Source organism: Diadema antillarum, unplaced genomic scaffold, assembly GCF_040938485.1.
Source record: "Diadema antillarum isolate AM-2024a unplaced genomic scaffold, OU_Dant_1.0 scf00000059, whole genome shotgun sequence".
Lineage (NCBI taxonomy): Eukaryota > Metazoa > Echinodermata > Echinoidea > Diadematoida > Diadematidae > Diadema > Diadema antillarum.
The window spans coordinates 214,336-240,241 of record NW_027270948.1 but is presented as its reverse complement, the minus strand read 5'-3'; the positions used below and the strand labels follow the sequence as shown (position 1 = coordinate 240,241).

At 36.9% G+C, this 25,906-nt stretch overlaps 1 protein-coding gene across 1 annotated transcript; it reads right to left on the bottom strand.

The window, feature by feature from the left end:
• Positions 1 to 7,301: 7,301 nt before the first annotated feature.
• Positions 7,302 to 16,699, bottom strand: LOC139715982 (transcription factor A, mitochondrial-like). Its single transcript, XM_071627532.1, has 7 exons — positions 16,563 to 16,699; positions 15,388 to 15,560; positions 15,056 to 15,126; positions 11,644 to 11,793; positions 10,894 to 11,010; positions 9,690 to 9,746; positions 7,302 to 7,558 (listed from the first exon to the last, which is right to left on the bottom strand). Exons 1-7 carry the CDS (start codon positions 16,625 to 16,627, stop codon positions 7,463 to 7,465), a joined length of 729 nt encoding a protein of 242 aa, XP_071483633.1. The 5' UTR covers positions 16,628 to 16,699; the 3' UTR covers positions 7,302 to 7,462.
• Positions 16,700 to 25,906: the final 9,207 nt, after the last annotated feature.

The following is a 25,906-nucleotide window of genomic DNA, read 5'->3' as shown; positions in this document are numbered from 1 at the left end:
ACCTATAATACAATTTTACTTGCATAATTCTCATCTATTTGTGATATTATGGAAGATGGTCATGAAAGCCATTATTTTTAGCATTTTTTTCCCCAAAAATATTGGTAAAAGGTAAATGAGTCTAGGTTTCTAGAGTGTACGACAGACAGGAGTCGGTAGATAGCACAATTTCTAGAGACCTCTATGAATTATTTATTTAGAATAGCAAATAGCTGTAATTTGTAAGATACAGCCAAGTGGACATCGTCTAGCCAACAGAAAGAGTATAAGGAAAAAGTTTACCATACTTGGTTCTGCAGTGGCAGGCTTCCTGTCTGATACACTCGTATTTATTATTGGTCTACTTGCGGATATACATATATATATATATATATATATATATATATATATATATATATATATATATATATATATATATATATATATATATATATATATATATATATATATATATATATATATATATATATATATATATATATATATATATATATATATATATATATATTTTTTTTTTTTTTTTTTTTTTTTTTTTTTTCCTGGGAGACATGAATAAATGATCACTGGGTGGGTGGGTGGGTGTGAGACTCACACAATCACACTCAGAATCTCTTTATCAAAAGAGTGCCACATACTGGTACATCAGCTACATTCAGGTTCCTGCTCCATGGAGAATTACCTTCAATTTGGCTTTCATTGCCACCTTTATTAGTACATTTAACTGAAAAATATTGCAATTTAGATGTGGTCTATCCATTTCTCAAACCACTATAAGACATATTGTATTTAGACATGATCAATGAATGAATAGATATAACATCAGTTAGTTACATGATAGTATAAGTAGATAGATAACCGAATTGATAAAGAAATATGATAAACCATTGGCACATTTATACATGAACATGCGTACATATAGGTTCGGAAATCATTGAGTAGATAGAGTAATGACATATAGTAAGAGAAAGTCTAACTCTATAGTTAGTCTCATCTCTTCTTGACACTCCTCTTTCCTTCTCAATTTATTCCTCCTTTCGTCATTCTGATTCCACGCTCCATAGTCCTCATCGTTCACCAGCTGCGTTTCTCTTCCTTAGTTTTGTGAAACTCGCTTCTCTCTCTTATCTCCATGATTTTTCACCCTTCAACTTCCTCCTCTCCCTCTTTTCTTTTTCATATTTCTCCTCTCAATGATTTCCGAACCTTTACCCAATTTTCACTCTATTCTTTCTTACGACTCTGTCTATCCCCTTTTCTCCTGTCTCCACTAGTGCAACTTTGACTTTCGGCTCACCGCTGCCCCCTGATTGTCACTATTTGCCTTCCTTACACTCTCCCTATGTCACTTCCCTCCTCAACTCTCCTCTTCGTAGGCTCTTCTTCTGCCAAGCAACAGTCCCTGCAAGGACACATCCGGTTTTACCGCAAACCTTTTTCCCTCTTACTGAAATGTCATCCTGCAAACAGCTTTTTGCCTCCATGGTCTTAAGGGTCAGTAACAACAGATGCACTTTAACTTTTGCCTCTTGCATTTGTTTGCTTGTTGTTTTCGTTTCCATTTTATGAAGCTTTACTTGCCTTGGTTTGAAAGATACCCGAGTTTGCATAGAGTGTGACCATGAAACACTAAAAATTGCAGCTCTGGCATTAATTACTTTGCTTAGAATTCAGGATATAAAGATTACATGTAGTGTGCATGCATTTTTGCGTAAGTATGTGTGTGTTTGTGTATTGGTGAATGAGAAGCAGAAAGACTTGTCAATAGTGTGTGTTTGAAAGAAAACTGAGTAATGATAAAGCATGTACTTAGGCTCAAAAAGCCATTGTGACTTCATTTTAATATCAAAGCAGTGATGATTCAACAGTGATAATGTGTACTTCCATGTTGTACATTTTAATATTCCATGTGACTCTGTTTGCCTATAGCACTGCCACAGGTGATTTATTCCCATGGATGGATGCTTATCTAAACACAAGTACCTATCGAAATCCATTGGGAGGTGACATTTGATAATGAATAGCATGTATCAAATTACAGGGCCCCCATCTCATAAAAGATGTTAAGATAGCAACTCTATGCTAGAATATCAACTTCCTGTAGCAACATCCAACCAGGAACCTGGATTCTTGCCGTAAACATACCATCACAATTGTCATTCCATCAAGAGTTGCTATCATAGCAACTTTTTTACGAAATGGGGCACAGGGCATGTATGCACCACACCAGGTGAAGAAGTGAAAAGAGAAACTAACCAAATTTCCTTATTCTATTTTGCTTGTTTTTGTTTTGATTCTTGTTTGTTTGTTTTTGTTTTTTTTTCTGCTTGAGCATTGTGGTCGAGTTCAAATTTAACTTTACTCTTGACCTTGGCCTCCAAACAGAACCCAACACTTTTCATTCCAACTGAGAATATCCTATGTGGTTGTAAGAAGTTGTCCTGCCTCAGACCATACATCAGGGTTCGAGTGGAACCAAAGGTACATACTTTTGTATAGCTTTTGGTGGTTTTGATGTTATGTTCATAAAAGTGACAAAAGAAAGTGAGTAAAGATATGTGTTGTATAAATGACTGAAAAAAGTATACTCCCTGATATACATTGTACAATGTATAATTTGTACAAAGACTGCTGCAACAAACTTTTGCAGTCCAAAATTTTGAATGTTCTGTATTTAAACTACAACTTTTTCAAGCATGTTAAAGTACATATACAGACCATGTTAAAGGGACTGTACAGTACTGGCTGAGGTTGGGATTCAGGTTTATATCATTCCTAAGTGAAATAATGAGAAATCTCTTATGAAATATGAAAGAGCATGTAAGAAGGATTCCACGTTTATTTGATGAAAATTGGTTTTCAAATGGCTGAGATATCCCAAAAAGTGATAACAATTAAAGGCGACAGGCCACGCCTTTTATTACATTGTAGATCTCTTTGTTTCACTTTGTTTTTGGATATCTCAGCCATTTCAAAACTGATTTTCATCAAATAAACTTTTGATACCCCTTAGAATTGCATGCTCTTTGACATCTCATAGAGTGGTTTCTGAATATCTTGCAAAATGTTAAAAGCTAAATCCTCACCTCAACCAGAACTGTACACACCCTTTACTCTTTGGGGCTTTAAATTCCATGCTGTACAAAGTATGCAGCCGACCATGCAGGAAAAGTGTTTATGAATTCATTTTTTTGGAGTATGGCATTTTGCAAATTTGGACTTTCAAGACATTTTGGCAAATGGTTTTACACATACATGTACAGCTATTTGCAATAAAGAACCAGTGATGGAACGAGATACATGTATAAGTAGTGTACCTGGTTCATTGTCTTATTCGTCTTCAGGGGAAAAGTTGGTGATTTGCTGCCTTGGAGGCAAAATATAGCACGTTTGTGTTGTGGGAAGTAATGTTTTGGGGAGTTTATCTCAAGAATACAGAGCACTTCAGGTATAACGAAAATGGTTATTACAAAATTCTCATTACAACAAAGTAAGAGTTATGGTCCCAAAATGGTCATCTATATATCTTTACATACTTTTCTGTTCGGCTATAAAGAAAGTTTGATGTAACAAAACAAAACCGCCTGTCCCGACGACTTCCTTTCCTTATAAAAGGAGTGCACTGTATCAGTTAACTCCCCAAATTCATGAAATTAAATCACCGTGAAACATACTGTGTATACAGTATGTAGCATGCATGTTGTACAACAGAAAGAAAAGTAATGAGGAACTTCCAAGAAGGTAATGTGGATGGTATATCGGAATTTGCAGCACTTTCTAATACCAGTGCAAACGGACATACAGCTAGTTGTAGGAGCTTCCTCTCTCTCTTTCTAAGTTCTGTTTTGGTACAGAATTCACTTTCATGTACATGTAAAATAAAACAGAGATTTGAATAACTGCCTTTTCTTTGAAAATGTCTTTGTTCACCTATAGCAATGACCTAAAACCCACAAGATTAACTCATGCAAAGAGAACACCGTGATACAGTGTGTGTGTGTGTGTGTGTGTGTGTGTGTGTGTGTGTGTGTGTGTGTGTGTGTGCACTCATGGTTTCATGAAGTGTAAGAAGCCAAACCCTCCCCCCCCCCCAAAAAAAAAAAAAAAAAAAAAAAAATGCCTCGTGGTTAGGTACATCAAAACCAGACTTTTTTTAATCGCTGTGACTGCAATGCCACTCCATGTTCAGTTGACTGCAATTAATAACGGTAGAAGCAATCAAATAAACAGATTGGTAGCCATTTATCAAAATCTGACATCTGGCATGAAATTTGATGAAACTGCTACTATGTGGGTTTACTATTAACCATGGCTCGACACTAACTTTTTTGTTTGGTGGCCCGATGGGGCCACCAAAATCCTAAATTTCAATTTTTTGGTGGCCCGAGAGAAAAATTTGGTGTCCTGAAAAAAAACCCAATAAAAAACATTAAAAGTCCTGTTTTTTTAATGAGTCAAATATTTAAGTTTTATGGTAGTAAGAATTAGAAGTTGGACATATCTACTCATAAATTAAACTTCAACAAACTTGCAACACTCACTGACAGGCACTCATTCAGTCCTTTTCATCCATCCTTTAAACAAGTTTAACTGCTAATTTCCGGCGCAAAAAGTTACGAATTTATTGACATACTTTTCAAAAAATTGTGGTGACCCGAGGCGGGCCACCAAATTTGCCCTTTTTAAAATTTGGTGGCCCGACTTTCATTTTGGTGGCCCCGGGCCACCGGGCCACCGTTAGTGTCGAGCCCTGTATCAACACTGTATGTATTTCTAGTATTCACTTGGAAAACACTAGACTTAAAATCAAAGAGAATAAAAGATTCTGTCCTTATTTCTTTATTCCATATCTTGAATCAAGCAATCTTGCAAAAAACGCATGCCTTATGAATTTCAGGAGGATGTGCAACTGATGGCAGCTGGAGATGAGCAGAATGTAGGAGTATGCAATGAACTAAGATATCGGTTGATAACTTACCTTTAAATATTGCTTTTGCTTGCTACTTCTCTGAAATAGACTTTAGTTGCAATATTGATTGTCACAGAGGGTTGAAATAGACAACACTGGTCTACCCAGTACTGTACATCTGTGGAGAATGCTTATGACCTTAATTTTGGACTGTGAAGAAAACTATGGCACTTAACTTTGTAACTGTGACTATTTTCTAACATGGAGATCACATGTAAATATCACTGAGATAATTGACTAGCATGACTGCTTGAGGTTAAGGAAATCTGATACGTGTACAGCTACATTGTATAACCATACAGTATCTTTGTCAAAGTACGTACACCTGCAGTACCCTTGCTCCAACAGTGGATGACACGGATCATCACTCGTGTTTGGACAAGGGCATTTTACAACTTGGTGACCCTGAATTCTGTCACAATGACTTCACCCTTTCTGTACCAGGGACTTTGCAGAGGGCATACAACATTACAGCTTTTCTATACAAGTTGGCACTCAAAGCACATGAAGAGTTGATTACACTTCCCAAAGGTCAACTGCAATTGCTGGTGATATCAAAACCACATCATTCAAATGGACTCTTCACATTACAAATTTTAATATCACAAAAAAATCTCATTTTATTTAAGGAAGGAGCTAAGAGCATTATCATAAAGCATATTTGACTAAAAAGTAGACACAGAAATTTTTAGGACAGGTGAAAAAGTATTTACATGTATGTAAAGCATAAATCTATATTTGTCACTAAGACCAATGCCCATATTCAAAATAACACGACAACAAAGGAGGAATCTAACTTAAAACTTTAATTTCAAGAATAATATCTTTGTTCAAAGAGATTAGCACATACATGTATTTGTTTGAATATACAATGTACAGAAAAATTCTACTTTCCTGACATAATTGTGAATCCATAGCAAAAATCAACCGCTAAAAAATGGCAATCTCAGTACATTTGAATCCAACAACTGGACAGAAATTAACAGAAAATGTCTAAAGATACAAGAAATGACTTCTACTGTCCTTTATCTCTTTGTTTAATGTTCAACAGATTTTGATGAAAATATAGATTTAGAAACCAGACTTCATAATACTGATTGGAAGAGTTGCCTTTAGTTCTGAAATTGAATGTAACATCAATATGTACTGATTTGTAAATTGGCATCAGTCTTACCAGTAATAACAAATATCACATGGCATATTTACTGACATGATTGTAGAAAATACATACAGTGTACTACATGTAGTATTGTCTGATCAGCTGATACCTGGAAACTCTAACCTAAACCATGTTTAAAAACAAATCAGCAGTATAGAGTCTATTTATGTGCAATGTCATTACTTGCACTAATGTGGATACACTTCTCCTATAGCGGTTGATCAATACCCAAAACCATTATTCATAGTATCACTTACATTTTCACATCTGTATCTCTGACAATGTTACAGTATATGTACAAATGTATTCTGAAAATGCAACATTGCATTCTTGGAATGAAACAAATTGGCGCTGTGAGTGACTAGTCACGCTCACTCTGGCAAATTAATCTGAAGAGACATCAAAATACTTCAAGATTGACATCATACCCTGTGTATGGGGACAGCCCTGAAGATCTGTTTGGTCTGATATTGATAGAATATGAATGTGAAATCATCATACCGGTACTGTAAGCTGAAGGATTGCTGATACATGCTGAAGAATTAAAGGACTGTGCATTACTGAATTCTCATGGCTGAAAAGCAAATTCAGAGTCACAAGTCAGGGTATATCTATACAACTACTGGATATGCCATATATTTTGTGAGGTTTTTATTTTTTGCAAATTCCGCTAGTCAGGTGCAATTTGCAAATTTCTCAACCTGCAAAATTATTAACTCTGATCTTGTCATGAATGTCACATGCACAAATACATTTTCTTAGTTCATTTCTGAACTCAATCGCAAATTTAACCACTTAACCACTTGTGAAATTGTTGGGAAGTCCCGATTTGCGAAAAATTAGACTCCTTAAATAATATGCGTATACAGTATACATTTATATGCAATAAGATTCCAGGTCAGTGTCATAGGCAAACTTGTGCATGCTTTGACACTGAGACTAAATCTTTCACTTTTCATTTCTTTTCAAAAATGAAGTGAAAAACATGTAAGGCAGGTACTTAAACTTGACAGAACAATCTCATTTTAGTATCAGTGAATAGTTTGCATTTACCATCCAGTATATTTGTGATAAATACACCGTAGTTTATTGTACATTGAGCATATGCAATGCATCACCGAAGTAGTCACTCATCTGTGAAACATAGCAAACTGTCTTCTAACAAAAATTGGCCGACTTCATAGGCTACCATAAGCCCATATTACATGTTAGAGATCTCTTGCACTATATCACATAGTTGTGAAGTTGCTCCTAACAGCACTGCTGTGATGGCACTGAAGTCTCTCAGACAAGGAGATGTTGCTGAGTCAAGGGAAAGTGAGAGATGTGGTAAGAATTCAAACTTGAGTTCCCTCCTCCTCCATTCTCCTCTTCCAGTCATCCATCTCCTCTTTGTATGTCTCTAACAGCTGGTTGGCTTCCTCATTGTATCTCTACAAACACACACATGCAAACAGAGGCTCAATGTAATCTCTCTCTGAACGATAACAGTGACTGAACTATTTTTAGAACATTTAGAACAATCCAGGTTTTCTTCTTCTCAAGTGCCATCAAAGTTACATTGTCATATAAGCCATTTCAAGTTGCTGACAGGTTGAGGAGAAATTCTCATAATTTGTCTAATTTTCTAAATTCACAGCAAGTAAAACAAAAAAAGTTCCACATCGTTAACTTAACGTTACATGATATTGAATATGAGACTTGAAACATATAAATTGGGGTAAAGTAACAGGAAATAACCATTGTGCATATTTTGCTTACTTCTTTCCAATATTAGGATTCCCAACCACATCTATTGAAACCTGACATATTACTTCCATCCAAGTCTTTTCAATACTTTCCATACACCCAATGCATTTTCTTGTCATTTGAGAGAAATGTAATCTATTTTGTCTCCAACTGGATGCACTCTTGCTCCCAGAGGAACAGTAAGAGCATATAATGTACTGGCATTCTCTGTGTGACTTGGGAACATCATGGAGCAAGCACAGACTCATACTCTGGATGAGGTAGCCTGATGCCAACTCTCCTTATCACATATAAATGTAAGCATTTCGTTGAGCAACAATCAGAGGTCTTGTGGGGTCACCCTTTGGTGTCCACTTGTTCACTTTAAGTGATGCAGACTTACCATGCAGCAGGCACAGGCAGAGTGTATATGTGGTATTAAATTGCATGTCATTTCCCCCTTTTTATGTGACGAAAACATTGTCACTTCATAATAGAAATGCATTATCAGAGCTTATGACTATTTCCTTTCCCAACACTTAAGAATTGCTGAGAAAATCTATAAAACTGTGGTAGTTGGGACATTGAGAAAGAGCTCCATGTTTTTCATACACAATTGTACAATCACATAGAGCTCACACTGTGCAACGACACAGCATTGTCAACATATTGTTATGGAAATTACATAGTGCTACCGCAGTTTGAGTTTTTACAGGTACAACTGTATATGTGATAGGGACAGTTGGATCAGTTTTGCTCAGCTCTGCAAGCCCATGGGTATTTCTGTCCGTCTTGCCTTGTGGCAAGATGTCTATTACACTTTCATCTCTCTTCCTATTGTTATATAGCTTCCTCCAATTTGTTGCTAAGTAGGTCAGGCAACGTATAAACATATATGACTGTGCATCCTAAAAACCAACAAAAAGTTGCACCCCTTGATTTTACACGAGGACTAAAAAAGGTGAAACAGGTCAGCCAAGTCAATTTTGAGTTTCCATATTTTCTGAAAGAGCTTTTCCTCTTGTACATTAGTTTTAAGTTTGGTGTCATAAAATGAATGGGAATGAAATGGTTTTCAGCGATTTTTCTACAACCATTGTTTGGTAGAGGAGTGCGATCAGGTATGTCTTAGAGCCAAGGCCCTTTTACATTTCTTGAAAATCCTTTGCACACTCTTCACTTTCAACTACAATAACTTTTGAATGGATAATGCCACTGCTTTGAAGGTTGGCATTAATCATGGACAGAAAGTGCTGATAGAGCATGCTCAACTTCAGCTTGATCTGATAATCCCTTCACTGTTGTTGCTACAGTGGTTTACATCCTGGTTTTTTTTTTTCCTATTCACCGCGCAGCTAACACAGCTTGGTATAAAAGATTGAATAGACCCTATACTTCAGAGCCTCTTTTCTCAGTTCCTACTTTTCCAGAGTGTGTGCTTTCTTTCCAATATTTAGATAGGTTACACGAGTCCAATTGAACTAAGTTATACATCAGTTTAAAGCTTAGAGTCTGCTCTTTCAGAATCTGCCCTTAACTAAAAATCCATGTCTGGCGACTTTTCGTTGGTTTTGTGGTGCAGGGTCACATTATGAGTTATAGGTTGTCATAACTGATATTGACAAAGCAAACAAGAGACTAGAATTCATACAAAGAATTGTTTATTGTCCCTACGGTCACATTAGTTCCACACACTTTATTTTCTTAGTATATGTGGTGTATATTGTTATTTCATTTTAAATCTCATTTCATTATCACTATAATGAAGATGTTTTCCTCTACCTCGGCCTTTGGCAAAGGCGCCTAGTTCATTTTACTTTCTGTCATCACACTTACCTGTTTTTCATAATCTGGAATGGCATTCCAAGCTTCTGCTGCATCTTTAAACATGGCCTGGAGTAAAAGCAATGCACAAAATTTGACAACTTGGTTTACAGGGATTTTTCAAAAGAATGCAGAGGGACTTTTATGATAAAGAGCCACAATAAAGTGAAGCATCACTTATGAGGCAACTGTCAAGATTCCATGAAGTTGTTCCTATTATAAGAGACCCAATCAAATATCAGGTTCTATGACAAGGTGACTATATAAACTTGTTGCTTGCCACAATGGCCATTTCAAGTTGTTAAGAGATGTCCTGTACCATGTACTGTCATTCAGATGACCAAAGCTTTCTGTTTAGTTGATCAATATAGGAAATGCTGTTAAAATCAGGCAGATCATGCTAATTTACCTTGTTATATCTGGACCCTCGTTGTGTGGGGAGTTAGAACACACCTAAAAATGTATACTATATGAACATGTTCTGGTATGATAGGATAGCATACAAACCATAATTTGACACAATATATACTGATGATCTGGAAAACATAGAATGCTACAGAAAAGTCCTTAGAGCAGTTTTTTTTTTTTTTTTTTTTTTTTGGGGGGGGGGTAGGGGGAATTGTTTTTATTCTGGATGTTTCTTGTCAATAGCTTTAGATTTGAGAACAATCATGTCACAGTCGCAGACAGGACCTGTCTTTCATTATCTTCTTGAATGCACTAGGCAAATCAGAGCTCAGAAAATTCAGCATGCATACATAGGTGGCTCTTCTCACTGGGGGTGGTCACTGACTGCATGCACGTAACCACAATGGAAGCAATTAAAGAGAGTAATATTCAATCGTAGTTTGCCAGTTTGACATGGCACATGACTTTGCCAACTACATAATGTATTTGGTTTGGGACCAAAAATGTCCTAGTTATATGTGCTCAAAGTCTTCCTAATGTTCATTCCACAATGAATTCATCCTGCAATAAAATGATTCTGGAATTCCATAGATGATTTGGTAATGAATACCATTAGTTAAGACTTGACGATTTACATCTATGAAAGTGGATTCTTTTCTTATCTGACCTCTCTATAATAATGCTCACCTGTCACACAGCTACTCTATTGTCACTGCCTAAGTTCAAGACAATACATGTGCCAGGTGCCAGGTAATGGTGGTGACTACAACGTTATTAACTGACAGTGAGCAGCAGACAACAACACTACCTGTTTCTCCTCTGTGGTCTTTGTTCCCCCAGGTCGTAGGGTTGAGCTAAGATGTTCTTTAACAAAGAGTGAGTAGCCGGAGGGAGGGCGTTTTGGCTTATTCAGCTTTCTCAGTTCCTGCAAAAAGAGAAGAGCAAAAAAGGAGAGTATTGCTACTCTAGTGCTACTGTGTAATACATGTGATATGTAGAGAGGACTACAAAAGCAATCAATCTTGCAGGAGACGGTGTCACACTTAATGCAGGTGTAAAACATTTTAGGAATTCAATTTGGGACTTAACAATTTGCACACTTGTAGATATAGGTTTTTCTTTTCTCATACAACATATCAATGCTGATAATTCTAAGGGTACAATATGTAACAACTTCCTCACTGTTTCTTTACATGTTGCTCACCATAAAATTCAGTTTATATTTTAATTGTAAATAGTGTAGAGCAACATCTAAACAATTTCTCTTACTATACAGGATGATAAAGATCTATAACAAACTCAATAATAAAAAGCTAAAATACAGTTCTTTATTTCAAATGTCCTAGGAATTGTCACAAGACTGCATGTGGGAAAGGTAATAAGCATCAGAACACTATCAAATGGTATGTTGTTTTATTACTTTCTACATTTTTGTTCCAATCGACAATTTTTGACGTCTGCACCTTAGCACAGTGCTACATCATAGAATTATTGACAAGCTATGGTTTCCATGAGAAAAAGAAATCATATCTCAGAAAGAAAGCTAGCCTTGACTTACAGCTCTGTGCCTCCGCTTTGATCTCATTTCTCTCTTCTTCCTGCTTATCTCCATCAAGGTGTCTAGTTGCTCATCAGTCAGGCGAGATCTGAAGTCCTCCATTTCTTCCTGGAACTTGATTCTCTGAGACTCGAATTCTTGCCTGTAAACCTGAGGACATGGATTTGAAAGATTCAGCACCATCTATAAACATCAGATAAGATATTGATGCACACACGGCTGTCATTACTGGTGGAATATCTCATGATTAAATACTGTTCAAGAATGAGAATCTATTCAGGAGAAAGATTTGTGTAACTAATTCAACTCACTTCACTAAGATGCCAGTGTATTGATTTACATTTTGTCAAAAAAAAAAAAAATCCAGTGATACTTTCCCTGATAAAAGAAAAAAAATTATATGGATAGGATAGGGTGACACTTAAAATTAAAGGCATAATTTACCATCTGCAGATGAAACAAAAACCCAGTTTTAGTGCTTTAAAATAATTCTAAAATATGAATTAGGGATAAAAACAACTACTGTAAAAATGTGAATAAGTAAAGTCAATGTTAAGTATTGTTAAATATACAAAATGTGAACAACAGTTATAATAAAAATGCTTCCAGACTAAACCGTCTACAGTTACGGTTTATTGAGAAAATACTGTCATCTCGTTATTTTTAGGCTTTATTGTAAAAATTTTATATGGGAAGATGTTTTGTAGTACAACAGACATACACATATGCATCAAATGTGATACAATGAAACCCCGTTATAACGAGTTCGGTTATAATGAGGAACTGCTTATAACGAGGTGATCGCGTCGGTCCCGTTTTCCTTTGCGTGTCAACCTATGGCAGAACGAATCGGTTATAACGAGTTCGGTTATAACGAAATTCTGGTTATAATGAGGACAGACCTGCCGCTTTCAAACACATGACGAACGAAACATTGAAAAGCGAATTAACACTATCCCCGTTTTACATAGTGTGTGCAGAACGCAGTAACACACTGCACAAGTGCCCGTCCCACCTCGATTTCTACATGTACTGTCTGAAGCGGGAAGACTCGGAAACAGACATATTTCAGTCCCGCCGTTATCTTTCTTTACCACCCATTATCAGTGACGAATAACCGAGTACCGTTCCTTTCATGTTTCTTCTAAACCACATAACATAATCATAATCATTCCATTTTCTTTTTTGCGAGGTTCCATTTCTTGACTTGACACTTTCAAACATGCAACAAACGGAACATTGAAAACCAAATTCACGCTATCCACTTCTCTTTCCCGTTTTGCAGAGTAGGACCCCGTTTACAGTGTGGGGCTGGGCCGAGCCGCGGCCGAGCCCAGCCTCAATTGCGGGGCCGAGCCCCGCAATTTTGTCCGTGTACAATGCCGGGCTCGGCCGCGCTTTTAATTCAAAACCTGTCAATATTTTGTCGCAGTGGCGCTCTGCTTGTAAAAAAACGCAATTTGGTATAGTCTGGTTTTCAGACCCTTTGCCAACTGGATTCCGTCGGGCAAAGGCCTTTGCCGAAGGAAAAATCCTTTGCAGGACAAAACCACCTTAAACTATACTAGTTTTCGACGTTGAGGGGGTTAATATCCTGAATAACGAAATAGTACGGGCAGAGGGTTTGGAAGCTAGACTAAAATTGGCCGCGCATTTGGCCCAGTTTGCGTTTACACTGAGAAAAGGCTGGGCTCGGCCGCAGCTCGGCCGCGGCCGAGACCACCTCCAGAGCGTGGCCAAATGCGCGGCCAATTTTGGCCCCACATTTGGCCATTTGCGCATTTGCACTGATATGGAGGCGGGCTCGGCCGCGGCCTCGCCTCGCAATGTGAACGGGGTCAAATTCATGTTTTCTTCCAAACCACGCGATAAGACACAGAAATACCTTCCGTTATTCCTACTAAGTTATTGAATAAAATCATTCGATATTGTTTTTCGCGAGATACGCGTGCGTGATATTAGGTCAGACCACAGCGCAACGAGAGAAAAAAAAATATAACGCATTCAAAAACTTTTCATGTAGCAATAAGGGTGGCCAAAATGGACAATAATATTGGAATGCATGTGCAACTCATCATTATATCCTTTAAATTTTTAGTTCCGACTTCCAGTTGTTTTGCTGGCTAGTAACTATGAGTGTATATGATTAAAGCCCAAATAATTAATGAAATCATAGCGATCCCACCGGGTGACAGTAGCGTAAAAAATAGTTGAATAACGCATGTTAATCTACTTGAGTCGATGTTTAGAAAAAGAAACAAATGCATTTAATAGTTTGAGTAGATCTGGGATTGTTCATTATCATGTAACAAATGATAATCTGAATATGAGTGTGTATGATTAAAGCCGAAATAATTAATGAAATCATCGCGATCCCGCCAGGTGACAGTAGCGTAAAAATAATGAATAGCGCATGTTAATCTACTTAATTGAGTTTGGTGTTCATAAAAAGAAACAAACGCATTTAACAGTTTGAATCAATCTGGGTTTGTTCATTATCATTTAACACTGCATTTCACAATGAAGATTTTTCTTTCTTTCAGAATGGTCTATGAGGTACAGATTTGCGTAAAAAGGATCACAACCTTCCAAATTCAACATTCCAAATTCAACACCGTCGCATATTTTTCAAGAACGTGTGTACAAAACGCGAAGAGATTTTCGGAAGGAAATAAAGAACGCATTTTTAAATCCCATCGGGCGCAATGATCATACATTGTACAGGATTACAGCCGAAATGATTCATGAAATCATCACATTCCCGCTGGGCACCAACAGCATAACATACCTCGCAAGTTACGATAAACAACGCATGTATGTTACTCTATTTGCACTGGTGTTTAGAAAAACTTAACAAACGCATTTTATACAATCACAAACGAAGAAACGTTCTTGCAGAATGGTTCGATACTAGAGGAAGAGATAGGTGTAGAAAGAATCACGAATATGATCCTGCCGTGAAGGCCTACTTCTCAAGAACATAATGTGCAACTATTATGCGAAGAGATTTTTGAAGAAAAATAAAGAATTAACGCATTTCAACCCCTACTTTTTTCTGTCTTTTTTACGTATCAATTCACAAATAATTTCCCTTCATTGTCTCAATAATAACGATCCATACTTGTGTAATAACAACGCAAAGGATGTTCTTGAGTTTGATTGACGGGCATGACGTCATGCTTATGTTTTTCTTTGTTTTTTATGCGTACGGTCATAACGAGGTACCGGTTATAAAGAGGTAATATCGCCGGTCCCATGGACCTCGTTATAATGGGGTTTCACTGTATATTGAACATTTTTTAAATCACTACTCCAAAAGGTAAACAGGACCTTTATTATTAAGTAAGGTGACTTATGGATTTCATATATGCACAAATCTTCTCAGTTTTCCTCCAAATCACAATGGCCTTACCTCTTTTTCAGAGTCTGACATTTCCTTCCACATGGCAGCTATTCTTTTGACAACTTCTGTGTTACGAAGATCTAGAGAGAGAAAGAGTGTGTTTGTTGAACTGGCTGTCATAAGTGACAAGATAAAATTTCAGTAAGATATGTAAAGTTGCCTTTGTGATGAAAATGCACCATGTGACAGACAAATATGAATATACAAATATAAGCCAAGTGAAAGAAACATATTCACATTCATTTGCACATAAGATAAATATATAAAAAACTTCTTTGACAAGTCACTCACTGGACAGCAGGATTACAACAGTTTTTGTTTTGTGTAGAGTTTCAACATACCTGGCTCTTCGGCTAATATCTTGGGCCTCTGCTCCACAACAAACAGAAAGAAGCTTGACAATGGTCGTTTGGGTTTTGGTGGGATGTCATCAGAAATCGTTTGGTAGTGTTGAATCCTGGGACAGCTCTGGATCTGGAGGCATGTGCCAGAGCCCAGCAAACCTTGCCTTGCACTGCATATGAAGTCATTGTTGTCAAAAACTTTTTATAAGGGAGATCATGCATCATCACGTTGTGATAATGTAGTGAATCATAATGACTTATAGGACAGACACACTAAGATTAAAGAAGCACACATGACCAGCAGAGATGCCAAGTTCAAAAAACTTTTATGAGTGAGATTTTTATGACTCGGCGTCTCGGCGCTCGCGCACATGCGCACGCGAAAGAGGAGGGTGTCCCCCTCCCATGGTAGGGAGCTTTTTTTAATTAGCTCTTAATGATGCTATCTGGTGCATACTTAAGTGACTATTTTTTACTAATTTTGAAAGGCAAAAGGGAAATATACCTTCAATTGCAACTATCACTTTAATCCTTTGAGCTATGCTCCTTATTTTTGGCCCAAATTGCAGACTTCACCAGATGCGTGAGAAAAATGGGTGCCATGCGTGAGATCGTGAGACAGACCCTTAAATGCTCGAGTCTCACGCAGAATGCGTGAGACTTGGTAGCTCTGGACCAGACACGTCAAATCACAATAGATTCTCATGCACATCACAAACCAACATTACTGCGACCAGCAGCCCCATTACGCATTACGCATGGCCATGGGGCTGTTGGTCGCAGTTAAAACCAACAGCAACACAGCTGTTTAGTGTGTCTCTAAAAATTAAGTAAATTTACTAAGCTAAAGTAAGTAGCTCTGCTACGTAAACATAAATAAAATGTAAACCTTCGGGAACATAAAAACGGCTACCACAAACCATTTTTATCTACCTTAACTGAAAGAACAATTGACGGTTTGTAATGCAAGCAGGACTAGACTATATATATCTCTAGTTTAAGTTGACAATGTAAGCAACAACTTAACTAACAAATTATTGGATACACGGGACTGGATACTAGTCGGGAGCAATGATTGATATGTGAACATGTTTGATGGTAAGTGTAGCTTTTACTTCCTGCAGTACAGTAATTATCAATAAACGATATTGTCAGTTCACAAAGATGCTTACCTCACGTGCACTATTCTACATTTTTGAGAAAATGCACGAAACAGGACTCCCATTGATATCGCCATTTTCTGTAGTTCTAGCCAGCAGTCTTAGCTTCTTCGGTATTCAAAAACTGCGCGCCATTTGACCAATCTTCGTCGGACGGCTGGATTGAAGACTATGTGCATTTGCATTCTATACTCTGAGATGTGCTAGTCACCGCATTACTTATTTTTACTACATACCAATAGAACAGTCACTAATTTTTAAGAACTAAAAAAGAAGAAGAAGAAGAAGTGGGGGCTGAAGTGACTGTCTGGTAGACTTCCTGTCAGGAATTATAATCTGGTAATTGACCTTTTCCCTTCCCATTTCTTGGAGTTGCTCTGCTCTGCAGAAAGTCTAGTGGCACTTTTAGGTGTGATGAAATATTCCACATAACACTGTATGAACGCCGGGGAATACTATACACGTATGTTTCAATAGAAGAGTATCAGAGAACAAATAGTGTTGTATGACTGTGACAACTATTAAAAACAAACAAAAAAACAAAACAAAAAACTCAACATCCTATTTGCAATGTATTAAATACAGAAAATGTCATTTCCAGAGATGCCAAGTTCAAAAAACTTTTATGAGTGAGATTTTTATAACTCGGTGTCTTGGCGCGCTCGCGCGCATGCGCACACGAACGAGGAGGGTGTCCCCCTCCCATGGTAGGGAGCTTTTTAAATTATTTGCTCTTAATGATGCGATCTGGTGCATACTTAAGTGACTATTTTTTACTAATTTTGAGAGGCAAAAGGGAAATATACCTTCAATTGCAACTATCACTCTAATCCTTTGAGCTATGCTCCTTATTTTTTGGCCCAAATTGCAGACTTAACCAGATGCGTGAGAAAAATGGGTGCCATGCGTGAGATCGTGAGACAGACCCTAAATGCTTGAGTCTCGCGCAGAATGCGTGAGACTTGGTAGCTCTGCATTTCAACAAGCAAGCAGTCAGTAAAACCAAAACAAAAGCAAAAACAAAAAGGTACGGAGTAAAATGTACATGAAGCAAGACATCACACATAAAATATGAAATCATTTTGGTCTAAATGGAGGCTGATTTTGCAGATTTCAGTAATATCATACCTCGTTTATTGAGCACACAGCATTGATGCTGGAATACTTATTCGAAACAACTTAATTTCGGTAGCTGATATATCTTTTGCAGGGCTGCCAACACTGGAAACTAGTTGAGAGTGAGACTCCCATAGGCCAATGCTATAATTTAGGAGTCAAAATGAGTGAGATCAATAGAAATGTGTGCAAATGAAATAAAGTTTTAGAGTGAGAAAGGACCAAAATGAGTGAGTCTCATGCTCAATGTGTGAGAGTTGGCAGCCCTGCTTTTGTTTGGAAACACCTGATTTTATCTGTTCTATTTTGTTGATTTTGTAATTTGTGTTTCTGAAGATTTCGATACCCATCTTTCATCCTTCGCATCAATTTGATAAATGCACCATTGATGTTGTCTCACTATTCAAGCTCCAGGAAACCAAGGTAGGCCTATATCTTTACTGATGCTACAGTTTTAGTTCTATTTTATTGATTTTTTACTCCAAAATATTCTTAAAGGGAAAGTAAACCCAAAGAGCAATGTGGATTGAGTGAAAGCAATAATATCAGTAGAACACATCAGTGAAAATTTGAGGAAAATTGGGCAATCGATGCAAAAGTTATGAATTTTTAAAGTGTTGGTGTTACAACTGCTGGGTAAGGAGACTACTAGAGGTTATGACGTATGAGTGGACTACAATATAAGAAAATAAAAAGGGAATTCAATGAAAATTCATTTTTCATGAAAATTACACATTCCATCAACTTGATACTGACATATGTTAGGGGTAGCACTTATTCCCCCTGCTTTCTGAAAGCGGTTAGTCAAGAACTCTTTCTTTTTGCTAGAAAAGTGAATTTTTGTGGAATTCCTTTTATATTTTCTTATATTGTGGTCCTCTCATACGTCATAACCTCTAGTAGTCTCCTCATCCAGCGGTTCCAACACCAAAACTTTAAAAATTCGTAACTTTTGCATTGATTGTCCGATTTTCCTCAAACTTTCACTGATGTGTTCTACTAATGTTACTGCTTTTACTCAATCCACATTACTCTTTGGGTTTGTGTTCCCTTTAAATACTAAGACTGTATGAATTTGAATGAAATAAATTCATGAAGAAATAAGGTCTAGATGGGTAATTTTAGTCATGAAAGAATAATTTCATCTCATCAAGGCTTGCACAGTCTTCAAGTCTTGCAATGTATTCATTATCATCATGATATGAGAAGAAAGAAGTCTTGGTTTGCTTTTGTTTTCTGTCTTTTATTTTGCTTTGCTGGCTGTTAGTAGGTGGGGCTTCATAAAAAATAAAAACAAAATCTTTAGTGAGGTTTTGGAAAAATAATGTTAGTAAAACAATTAATTGTGATGCACCATATGTACATAATGTGAGAAGGATTTTCCTCTTGAACCTTTGTAATGTACAAATATTTTCTTATGTTCAACAAGAGCAAAAACATCACATTTCAGGTGTAACCATGCATACATTTCTATGCACAGCAAAACTTCCCCTTTAACTAATTCAAACCTTGTGTTTCTTGAGTGAATGCACTCTTATTCTTTCTGTAAGCTCCTTGAAAAGTACAAATCTTTATCCTTATCTTATCAATGCTTCAGACCTCATTCTACGAAATGGTAGAGGATAATCTCTGTAGATTTTCTCACCATTCTCAGTCTAGATACGTTCCTTGCAACCTTCTCTTCTTACCCAGAAAACAACAGCATTCTCACATCCTACTTCCTCTTTATCATGAACTGGATCACTCCAAAGTCTCACTCAAGACTCACATTTTACACCAGACATTCAACTGCTAACTCTCTTGGAAGAGTCTGCGCCTTTGAATGTTTCTACAAGATATATGGCGCTATACGTAATGTTGTGGATCATCATTGTTATCATGTCCTCCTATCCCACTTGCATCAACCAATCCAAATTTTAACCCGTTGAGGAGTTGTTCTGAGTATACTCCGGCAGGTGTCTGTGGGAAATGCATGTTGTAGCAAAATCAAACCGTCCTCAATGGGTTAATAGATGGGTACAAATGTCTCTTACAGAACATACCAGCATTGTCTCATCACTTTTTTCTTACCCATCTGTCCCCCTCCCTCTCTCTCTCCCCTCCCCGCCACCCTAGATTCTCATTCTCTCTTTACGCAATCAAAATTTCCCTACTCTTGTACCACTGCACATGTCTGTATGAGAGCTCTTGCTACCAATGACTCAACTTTGACACTTGGAGGAAGAGAAAGACTGCACAATTTGATATACTACATTTACTGTCTTCCTCTATTGATTTCTACAAATGCTATTGATAAGACATAGTATGTCCTTTAGACTCATTTCATGACAACCCACAATTCTGCTTATTGTTACAGTTGCATGGCTGTCATTAATACTGCTGTGTTTTCTGGGTAGTTACCTTGTACTGAATGGCTGACATGGTATATCCAAAGTAAGCTGATTATGTCAAGCATTGTGGTGCCTGGGAGCATACAATACAACATATTTTGGGTTGCCCCACCCTAAGACTGCTGGAAGACCCAGGGGCAAGGACTAGCAGGAAAGTAGTGAACCACCCTCAACACCCTCAGTGTGCTGATCAACCTACTGTATACTGGTGTATGGCATGTGAAAGAAGAAGACATATCAAACGCTACAACGAGTAATGGGTATCCTGGTGATCAAGTCTTCACAGACTAAATACACAACACGGAGCTCAATTAATTTGAGGTGTTATATAATTACAGCATGTATATTTATAAGACTCATAGGTCAATACAAATTGTTTGACTCATAAAAACAAGAAATCATGTACACAGCAAACAATAACAAATGAGTAATGACTGCAACATAAAATGTATATACTACAACAAAATTATGAAAGGACAGTATTGACCTTCTACAAAGTAAATGTAGTTGTCTGCTATTCATATGCACACTATAAATAACATACTAGTACACATACACTGCTTAGCTGATAATGTATTGAATGGCAAAAGAATACTGACATGTAGTACTGTTTACTTAAATAGAAATAATCTAAAGAGTACTATAAAGATTTACAGGGATGGTATAGTTTTTGGTCGTGATGGGGGGATTCAAATCATAACTTTTTGAGAGATAATGAGAAATCACCTATGAAATATTGAAGAGCACACAATTTTTAGAGAGGAATTCAAAGTTTTGATGAAAATTGGTTTTGAAATGGCTGAGATACAGAAAAGTAAGACAAAGTGGTCCTAACTAGAATTATCACTGAAGGTGATTAATACCCCCGCCCCTAGTGTCGCTTTATACTATGTGATGTCATGAGGGCAATGACGTTAATACCAAGTTTGTGCACTTGTTGAATTGGAAACATAATAATTTTAGTTTACTGTACAATTACAGAGTTGACACCGAGTTCCACAAGGTTTGGGTAAAAAGTGTGGTTACCATGGCAATGCATTGTCTGATACAAACACCCCCGCCCCTAGTGTCGCTTTATACTATGTGATGTCATGAGGGCAATGACGTTAATACCAAGTTTGTGCACTTGTTGAATTGGAAACATAATAATTTTAGTTTACTGTACAATTACAGAGTTGACACCGAGTTCCACAAGGTTTGGGTAAAATGAGTGGTTACCATGGCAACACATTTTCCTTAAACTAACACATTGGTGTCTTGCAAAACTAAACTTCTAGATCATGATACATACTAAATTTGACTTTAATTGCTTGAATGATGGAAAAGTTATTCCGATCTGCAAGGTTTTGGTAAAATTGTGGTTACCATGGCAACGGTTTGTGTGACAAACACAAAAATTATGTGTTCCACATCTATACCTCAGGGCCATAATGCCTACCAAATTTGGTTTCAATTGCTTCAAAACTGTGAAAATTGTTCACTCCACAGGATTTTAAAAAAATGCGGTTACCATGGCAACGCATTGTCCGATACAAATACAAAGGACATCTTGCAAAACTACACTTAAAGAGCACCATACACGCCAAAGTTCACCTTCCTAGATTAAATGGTTCAATTTGATACAAAAAATGAGTGGTTACCATGGAAACACATTTTTCTTATAACACATTGGTGTCTGGCATAACTACACCTCCCGATCATCATACATACTAAATTTGACCTTAATTGCTTGAATGATGTGGAAGTTATTCAATCCACAAGGTTTTGGTAAAATTATGGTTACCATGGCAATGCTTTGTCCGACAAACACAAAAATCATGTGTTCCACATCTATGCCTCAAGGCCATAATGCCTACCAAATTTGATTTCAATTGCTTCAAAACTGGAAGTTGTTCACTCCACAAGATTTCGAAGAAAACATGCTGTTACCATGGCAACGCTTTGTCAAGTACAAACACAAAGAGTGTCTTGCATAACTACACCTATAGATCATCATTGATACCAATTTTGAAATTGATTGCTTAAATACTATGGAAGTTATTCAATCCATAAGGTTTTGGTAAAATTATGGTTACCATGGCAATGCATTGTCTGACAAACACTAAAAACATGTCTTGCACATCTATACCTCAATATCATCATTTACCCTAAGTTTCATTTAAATTGCTTCAAAACTGTAGGAGGAGTTCGCGACGCAAGATTTTGCAACAGACCGACCGACCGCCGACCACCCACCCGCCCGACCAACATCGCGGTGATTCCTATATACCCCCTTCACCCTACGTGTGGCGGGGGTATAATAAAAGGTGAGTCCCACCTTTTATTAAGACCTCTTAGTTTTTAAATATCTCAGCCCTTTCAATACCAATTTTCATCAAATAAACTCTGAATTCCTCTTGGAACTGCATGCTTAAGTGGTTTCTCATTATCTCTCAGAGTTAAAATCTGATCCTCCCATCTCAACCAAAACTAAACCATCCCTTTAGCTTTGGCTGATGAGATCATTCTGCACTTTACATCATACCATAACTTGTCTTCAAGCAAGAGGTTTGTACGTACTTATACAGAAGTCCACACCTATGATTGTCCCTTAATGATATAATTATGGAGAACTATTCATCAAAATGAGTATAGTGTATGTATGAGGGACTATCATAGAGTGGTACATGTACAAACAAAAGCTACCATAAAATAATCATAAAACCACTGAACACACACTGACAAGAAACTACTAGTAATGTTATACATTAAGAAATAGAAAACACCACACGTTGACAACTGTTTGTCACAGCTAAAGATTAGTACTAGTATGCTGAATTAAATTTGAACTAAAAACAAATTACAGGACACACACTCATTGCAAAATTGCACCATGTCATGTCTAAAACTCGCATTTGAATTGCACTGCTGCTCAGTATGTCCAATCACATCTATGCAAATATCAATCCCACATTTTGACATCAACATAGTCTAGAGAATAATGAAGAAACCAAGAAAAATTCATTCACGTCAGCAATGGAAAAGTAACTGAATACTGTAAAACATGATATTTTCATGGCATGAAATTTTTGCGAATTTGGAGCCGACGCCCTTTTCCGCGGCATGAAATTTTTGCGAGTTGCTGCTAACAGTCAATGTGTATAGTGCAGACAAGAACTTACACGTGCATTTTAATTTCGCGAATCTTGGCACTCGTGAAATTCATGAAATTAAACTAGAAATGTCGCTTTGGCGACTGGTATGCCTCCGCCATAATGCATGATTTTCCCAATAGGTCTAGATAGTAGGCCTATATGTGGACAATGTGTGATTACATTTTCACAAAATTGGCAAAATATTGAAATGACAAGTTTGTCACAAATGTGTTGAATGTTCACCTTCCTTGACCTAGGTTTAATTGGATGAATAGGAGAGCATGTATCTAGGGATTTAAGGACTTTAACTTGACTTTAACCCATTCATACATTTAGGCATTGAGTAATTTTCAAGGTACAGGTGTGGAGAAAAAGTGCAATTTCTGAATTGAATAGTAAATTGTTACCATTTTCATCTGGTCCTTGACCCTAAAATTCATAAGATAATCACTTTCAGGTAGAACATGCATAATATGTACTAAGTTTCAATATAACTTGAGTCACTTCCGAGATATGGAGGAAAAAGTTAGTTCAGCACTTTCACTTGATCTTTGACCTTTTGGCCTTTGAGGCAAAAAAAGAAGAAAAAAAAAAACTTTCCAGAGAATTTCTATTAGGTTACACATGCATACACCAAGTGTAAAGAAAAAATAGCCCTGCTGGCATTGCATAAAAACGAGGGAAATAGTAAAATTTTGAAGTATTGCACTTGACCTTTGACTCCTGACCTTTGACCCCATGAACCCTAAATTCTCTAGATAATCACTTCCAGTCAGTACATGTATATACTATGTTCCATGAAGATACCTTGAACAATTTTCCAAGGTACGGAGAAAAAAAAGAAGTTTTAATATTTTTACTTGACCTTTTGACCTTTGACCTCATGACCCAAACTTTCACCAGAGAATCTTAATTGGGTAATACATGTATACACTAAGTTTCAAGAAAATATCTTCAGGATTCAATAGATATGGTGGAAATAGTGAAATTTTATGTATTTGACCCTGACCTTTTGACCTTTGACCTTTGACCTCATGACCCAAACCTTCACCAGAGAATCTTAATTGGATAATACATGTATACACTAAGTTTCAAGAAAATATCTTCAGGCATTCAATAGATATGGTGGAAATAGTGAAATTTTATGTATTTGACCTTGACCTTTTGACCTTTGACCTTGAGCATGTGCCTCCAAAAGTTGATAGGCACAACTTCACCCCCTAATACACATACATGCCAAGTTTCATTAGGATACCTCAACAGGTTTTGATAGTTACCTTGTCCACAAAATTCATTACGGACAGACGGAAGGACGGACGGACGGACGGACGGACGGACGGACGGACGGACAGCCCGAAAACACAATGCCTCCGGCACCACTTCGTGGCGGAGGCATAAAAATGCACACGAACATTCCTCATTTTACAGGAAGCATGCCTTTACCAGGTGTCCTCTGTCTTTTACACAAACAAATTCTGTGGCTTTTCCATGACTTGAAAATTATAACAATTCAAATTTACGGTATCTTACTCTATTAGAAGCAATGTCATAGAGACTTGAAAGAGTAGCATTAGAAAATGGACAATCTTTCATTACAATGAAAATACAGTGGACCCCCGTTATAACGAAGTCCTCGGGACAGGCAGTTTTTTTTTTTTTATATATATAATTGAAATTTCGTTATAACTGAACAAATAAACAATAAAAATACAAAGAGAGGAAAATGTTGAGGTATGAATTTTTACTTCATTGTAAACATAATTTTGTTACAACTGTGTTTGTTATAACGGGAGTGCACTGTATGTCAAATAAGACGAAATGGGGATCACCAATTGGCATCATTTCAGTAAAATCTGTGTTCACAGGTTTCCTGGTTCTCTCATGACAGTGGGTCATGCTATCATTATGGTGCATTCAAACCTCAACAGTTTTGAAAAATCAAGATAGAAAATATTGCAACCCTTCCTTTTTTTACTCCTTTATTAGGAGACAGAAGTATGACAGACTTGTGGAACTACTTTTTAGCCAGGAAATTATTTCAGGACAAGAGCTTTCACAAAAGAATAATTGATACATGAATTACTACAGCCATACTCTCTGGTATGTGATCTTTGGTGAGCTATTAAGCTTGCCTCTCAGTGCATTCAAATTATGCTAGACTTACTACACTGCACAATGATCCATTCTGAATACAACCTCGCTATTTGCTTGGAAATACCATATGTACACTAAACCAGAGTTTAAATAAAATCTCTCCAGAATTTCTCTTCAAATTCTTTATATTATGATTTGCATCATGATGGTCAACATTTGCTTGAAGTTGTTACTGTTGTACAAGTGAAAAGTACACTGGTTGAGCATCGGGTATTTACAAAGTCAAACACATTTGTCAACTAAATGTGCTGTGAGGTACATTTACCATAAGTTACTTTCATACAATGCCTTGATTAATACTGCCTAACAATCAAACACTGAGCGGGTTCCTATATCTCTACGTCCCATCTCCTTCATAAGCCTGTGAATCTCTGAAGTAACAAAAAATAAAATAGAAGTGACTGAAAGACACACAATAGACATCAGTTCAAGAATTATATTCTGCTTTTCAAGAAAAGCAATAGAATACAGAGTTGTAGAAATCACAAATTACTAATTCTACAAGGCATGAAAAATGCCTCAAATACATGTAGCTATCAGGCTAACAATCACAAGAACTTCA